This window comes from Dipteris shenzhenensis, chromosome 26 (assembly GCF_047967505.1).
Source record: "Dipteris shenzhenensis isolate YYH24624 ecotype China chromosome 26, Dip_SZ_1.0, whole genome shotgun sequence".
NCBI lineage: Eukaryota > Viridiplantae > Streptophyta > Polypodiopsida > Gleicheniales > Dipteridaceae > Dipteris > Dipteris shenzhenensis.
Genome location: NC_141621.1, coordinates 39,310,329 through 39,316,736, shown reverse-complemented (window position 1 = coordinate 39,316,736; position 6,408 = coordinate 39,310,329). Strand labels below are relative to the sequence as shown.

At 41.4% G+C, this 6,408-nt stretch overlaps 1 protein-coding gene across 1 annotated transcript; it reads right to left on the bottom strand.

Moving 5' to 3' along the window:
- Nucleotides 1-2,616: 2,616 nt before the first annotated feature.
- Nucleotides 2,617-6,077, bottom strand: LOC147885050 (pentatricopeptide repeat-containing protein At3g12770-like). The gene is made up of 4 exons (XM_087397660.1): nt 5,777-6,077; nt 5,601-5,680; nt 5,273-5,472; nt 2,617-5,078 (listed from the first exon to the last, which is right to left on the bottom strand). Exons 1-4 carry the CDS (start codon nt 5,973-5,975, stop codon nt 2,621-2,623), a joined length of 2,937 nt encoding a protein of 978 aa, XP_087253786.1. The 5' UTR covers nt 5,976-6,077; the 3' UTR covers nt 2,617-2,620.
- Nucleotides 6,078-6,408: the final 331 nt, after the last annotated feature.

Here is a 6,408-nt window from a genome sequence, read left to right as displayed (position 1 = left end):
TCCAAAATACATCCTCTAGGGAGGAATGAAAGCTAAGGTACTTCTCGTAAAGATAACATTCATATTAAAGCGTTGTTAAGTGTAGTTCAAGCTCTTGAAGCTTAGAATGGCAATCCTTTGGCATCTTTGCACCGCCTAGTTTATGAATGACCTTTGATAGCCACGTTATACTACTTTTACCCTAACTGAAAGACCTCCTACATAAATGGAAAATTGATGCAAGCATATGTGGTGTTGTGAGTCGTGACGTAGAGACCTTAAAACAGACAACAAAAGATACTACAGAGCAACCGTCAAGTCATGAGTTTCTTTTTGGCCTGCCTTGGATGGGAAGGCTATAGTAACGGCTCACTTAAGTGGAAATTACATTTTCATGAATTTTTGTGCACATTTTTATGATTGGGCTAAGTTGCACCTGCTATTTGTATCCTTGAAATCCTACATCTTGCTATTTGTATCTCCATCTTTTTCTCCCAACCCCCCCCCCCCTCTCTCTCTCTCTCTCTCTCTCTCTCTCTCTCTCTCTCTCTCGTCTTCCTCTTCTTCTTCTTCTTCTTCTTCTTCTTCTTCTCTCTCTTTCTCTCTCTCAGTTTTCAATTCGCCCCCTTTTCCCTGCACCGTCTCCGGCAGGCCACATGAAAAATGAGTTCAAAAATGGAGAGAACTTGATTTCAACCGTGTTCTTAAAGCAATCCTTATAGTAATATACTACTTTGCATGCTTAAAATAAATTTCAGAGCATCTTGGTCAAATATATTAACTACGATTTAGAAAACCTGAGATGTGATAGCTAAAGAACGAAGAAACTGGGAGAAGCGCATGAATTGGGCTACTCTACGATTGTGCATTGTGATTGTCTCCAAGCTTCTCCTACGATGGCGATAGATATGGCTACTTCGATTAATAAAATTTCATGCCTGAGGCATGATGTTGGACAAAAAGGAGCTGAAGGAGGAAGAAACCACAACACAAAAGGGAAGAAGCGCATCAAGCAAGCTGCTCGCATTGTGATACCTCAAAGCTCCTCCTGCGATGGTGATGGCCATGACAGGGTTAAGAAGTAGGTAATCTTACAAGGAGGGAGCAATCTTTATGCTAGTCATGTAGGGGCAGCTGTCATACTATACATGGGGAGTTGCCCATGTCACAATGCATGTCTGTAACCATTATATTTGTATGTATAGATATATAGCTTTGTAAGACTAGAATATATAGATCCTACAAATTTAGATTTTTGTTGTTCTAGTTGCTACATTGAAAATAAAAGAGAAATCAAAAGAGAAGAAAAATGAGCTAGCAAATTCTTTTGAAAAATAAAAGGTAGACATACCTAGCAAGCAGAGCGATGCTTATGTTGTCATTAGTGCCCAAGGATAAGCAGCTATACTTCATTTTCTAAAGACCTGCTGTGTCTCTTGGCTAAACCCAATACTTCATTCATTAAACAAAAGAGAGAGATAACAAGAAACAAAGAAGAAAGGAAGGAGATGACTAAGCAAAGAGAGCGAAAATCAAGATTCTCTCTCTCTCTCTCTCTCTAAGCAAAGAGAGGGAAAATCAAGATTCTCTCTCTCTCTCTCTCTCACACAAAAGATGACTAAGCAAAGAGAGCGAAAATCAAGATTCTCCCTCTCTCCCTCTCTCTCTCTCTCTCAGATATATCAAGATTCTCTCTCTCTCTCCCTCTCTCTCTCTCTCTCTCTCTCTCTCTCTCTCTCTCTCTCTCTCTCTCTCAGATATAGCAAAATGAACGATGCAATATTAAATTCCTTATTTAAAAAGCACGTGCTTATTTAACTCTTTTGTCAAAGATGTCCAACTCCCCACTTTTTATTTTGAGCTTATGTTCACCATGACTAAGGCCAATACACCATAGGAGAAAGACTTCATATCTAAGATTGTATGTACTTTGTTCATTATACCCCTTGTATATTAGCAAAGTGATCAAATTACACATTGAGTGATAAAAGATTCCTTAGCTGTACAAGGCGGGAGAATCTATTGAATTGAAAAGAAATGGCTGCATATTATGCCACATCCAGAGCTCCCTTTGCTGCCACTTGGCAGACCAACACTCCAAACTAGCCCTCCCCCCTTTATCTTTATTACATTTTCCTCCTTTTCTTTCCAACCTCCTAGCTTCACACTCCTATCAATATTCAAATTTCCTTTTTTTGTGGAGTAGATGGACATGCGCTAACTCCTTCCCTCCTTTCTAGAGTAGCGGTACGTGCACTAACTCCTTACCTCATTTTGCAAAGAGAAATTCCAGTGGATCAAATTTAGTCACGTGAAATCAATGGTAACTGGAGTGGGCCCTATCATCATATGATATATATGTATGTATATATATATATATATATATAACTTGACCCATCTCCAAAGTAGATGGACTTGAAGAAAACTAGCTTATGACAGCTAGGATGTCTTTGCATAGCAGATGAACCAAACCTAGCATCAGTACGACAACCTTATAAACACACATTTGGGGACTTATACAGCCGGGTTGCCAGGTAATTGTGTAAGATCTGAACAGCCAGACATGTATGCATTGATTAAAATTTCACATATGGGTAGCATCAAATTTTGTTTTAACCAAGATCTGCATACACATCAGGACTCAGAAATAGTCATTACAAGAACATAATCCATCTCTGAAGTGATGAACACGGTATGTATCCATAATCATAATATCCCGCTTTTCAGCCTTGGATATAAACTTGGTAGCAATGTGACAATCAGGACACACTCTTAGGTTCTTTGACACTCGGATAGTTGTGCCTGCAGGCATACTGATAAGCCCAAATGCTATAGCCAGTCTTTCACAGTGTCCACACAAAGCATCATCTTTATCTTCATCTGACATCCATTTTAGTGTGGAAGCCAAACTTGGCAAGATTCCTGCCTTCTTCATTTGCATAGATAAATCTTTAAGTGTTGCATAAATTTTATCACTTTTTGGGTGGCTCATGTCTCCCACAATGAAGTCATGTAGTCTATTGTCAACTTGAATGACAGCCTTCCCTGGCTTCTTCCAAACCGAGGCAAGTTTTCTATGATCCTGTACTTCATGTGCTTCACGCCACATCTTCGCATTAACATAAATATCTGACATAAGAGCATATCCAGAAGAATCTTCACAATCAAGTGTGAGTATATGGTCAAAACAGCGTCTTCCTAGTTCTACATTATGGTATGTTTTACAGTGACTCAGCAATGACTTCCAACCCAACAATTTCCTTTCAAATGGAATACTAATGAGTAAATCCTCAGCCTCTGTCAAGCGTCCTGCACGGCCAAGGAGGTCAACCATGCAAAAGTAGTGCTCTGGCGTAGGTGAAATGCCATGTTTCTCTTGCATTGACTGGAAATGATGATAGCCCTGGCCTACTTGGCCCTTATGACTGCATGCAGAGATCAGGGAAACAAACGTGACATCATTTGGCTTCAAGCCTTCTTCTTGCATCTGTTCAAAAAGTTGGAAGGCCACGTCATAGTTATTATGCAGAGCATATCCTCCAATTATTGCACTCCATGTAACTACACTCCGAATGGGAGCTTGCTCAAAGACTCTACATGCATCTGAAAGGCTTCCACATTTCGAATACATATCAATGAGTGTGTTGCTGACAGACAAATCGTCCATATATTCACTCCCCATTATCTGTCCATGAATTTGCTTGCCCCAGTCTAAAGCTGCTACAATCGAACATGCTTTCAAGGCACTGACAAATGTGCCTTTGTCAGGCTCAATGCCCACCTGATGAAGTTGTTGGAAAAGTTGCAGAGCATCTTGACCATCCTCATGTTGTGCATATGCTCCTATCATTGCATTCCATGTCACCACATTGGGCCTTGGGAACTTGTCAAACACATCATGTGCATCATCAATGTTCCCGCACTTGGCATACATGTCAATAAGGGCACTTCCAATATAGACATCAAACTCACAGTCACTTAGGATTATATGCACGTGGATCTGCTTACCCTGATCAAGTGCTGCTAAGCTGGCACAAGCTTTCAGGACACTAGGATATGTTACTTGGTTTGGCTTGATGCCCTCTTCTTGCATTTGGTGGAAAATTTCTACAGCCTGGCGACCATGTCCATGTTGGGCATATCCCGATATCATTGAACTCCATGTCACCACATCTCGCTTTGGCAGATTTTTAAAGACTTTGTGAGCATCCTTCAGGCTCCCACATGCCATGTACATGTCAATAACAATATTCCCGACAAAGACATCTGTTCCAAAGTTGCTTTCAATGATATGATCATGAATCACTTTGCCCTTGTCTAGAGCTGCCATGCTGGAACATGCTCTTACAACACTGGCAAATGTAACGTCATCTGGCTGTATGCCCTCCAGTTGCATTTGCTGGAAAACTTGGAGAGCCTCTTCACCATGCGCATGCTGAGCATACCCTGTAATTATTGCATTCCATGATACAACATCTCGTTTTATTAAATTGTCAAACACTCTGCGTGCATCTCCAAGGCACCCACATTTCGCATACATGTCAGTGAGAGTATTGCCAACAAACAAATCTGACTCAAAGCCACTTTCTGTTACATGGGAATGAATGAGCTTGCCATCTGTGAGGGATGCTGTGTTAGCACATGCCTTCAGCACAGCAACAAAGATGTATTCATTTGGTCTCACACTGGACTGCTCTAACTTGTGAAACAATCCAATAGCCCGTTCACCTTGTCCAAGCTTACTGTGTGCTGAAATGATTGCATTCCATGTGAACACATTTGGTTCAGGCAATCTGCTAAATACTATATTTGCTTCCAACAGATCCCCACAGGAGGCAAACATACGGATCAGATGGCTCCCCAAAAAGGTGTTTGCCTCAAATCCACATCTCATAATCAAGGAATTCACTTCCCTGCCTGCTGATAAGTCCTTTTGTTTTATGCATCCTTGCAAAAGACAAAATATGATACTTGTGGAGACGCGGCTTCCTTCTTTGTCCATGATCTTGACAGCTTGAAGCGCATCAACAAGCCGACCTTCCTCACAAAGCTTTGTAAAACCTTTGGAAAGGTCAAAAGAATCATTGTTCTCTGGCACCCTGCATGACGAAGATAATAATAAATAGCATAAGAGGCATGATATTGAACAACTTCTACTTAGATAGCAACGTCATTTTTTTGGGAAGATGATGCATCCATTTCTGTGAAATGCGAATTGACTCAACTCTGCAGCCAACTTGGCTAGGAAATGCAGCCTATTCAAGGGATCGAGACCTTATGCTTGAAGGAACACCTGGAACGGTTCACGCTTTGATCAGCACGCTTCACATCCACCTCTTGTAGATAGGCTGGTCCTTCTTGGCGCCCATAATGTTGATCACAACAATTCAAAGCGGCTAGATATGTTTCTACACAAGAAGGGTTGGAACGATCGTCTATCCAAAGAGTCTCGCTTGCAGTACTACTTTCCAAATTCGGTAGCCTAGGATCTCTCTGTACAAACCAGCAATGCTCAACTCAGACAGGAAACCTAAGAAAATAGGATAGCGACCCACTCCTTATAACAAAAGAAAGAACCAAAACAAAAAATGTCATCTTCTTGATGCCTAGCCGGCATTGACCTTGTTGAATCCGTTGCCCAACCACTTGGAAGGGTCTATATAGAACTTTCGCCGTCGTTCGTCTGCTGCCAGTGCACTACCTGGAAGGTTTTCCCATCAAACTAAGGATTCAAAAGCTCGTTGTGGCGCAAAGGGCCTTAACCGTTACAATAATATGAGAGGACGAACAAACGCACCATCCTCTGTGGAGTGCATGAACTGATGCGGCCGGATGTATTGACTACCAGCTGCGCCCTCGCCAGGGTGTGGAAACCGGTGGCAGAAGTCCCGAGCTTCTCTCAAGTGTTGGGTTGCGATTGAGGCAAACCTGCAAGGTTGGAGTGGAGAAGCAGATCTCCAAGCAGCTACAGCAGAAGCTGAGGAGGGTGTCCTCATGGGTAATCAATCAGCTCAAATTCACCATCCAGAAAGAACAAACGCACCTTCCTCTCAGTACCCATGTGCATCAGAGCTCAAATTCACCATGGGTGCTCTCGATTGGTAATCTCTCTTAAACACTAGATTGCCTAAGAGAAAAGGCAGAATCAACGACCTAATTTAAAATAAGTCGATTCCTTAATAATTTTTTAAACTACTCATAATTTCATCAAAATTTTAAGGAACAACTAAGGCCCCGCTTTTGCAATTCCTATTTTTTCAAAAAAAAATTTGCAATGATTTTGTAAGTTTATTTTTGTTGCAGACTTGGATTTTGATGCACTAATTTGCGGCCTCTTTTTCTTTTATGCCCTATGTTTCGTAAATGCAAATGTAGGTGATTGAATGGTCACTCCAATATGCGTAAGCAGTGCCTGTTTCTTTGTGAGAT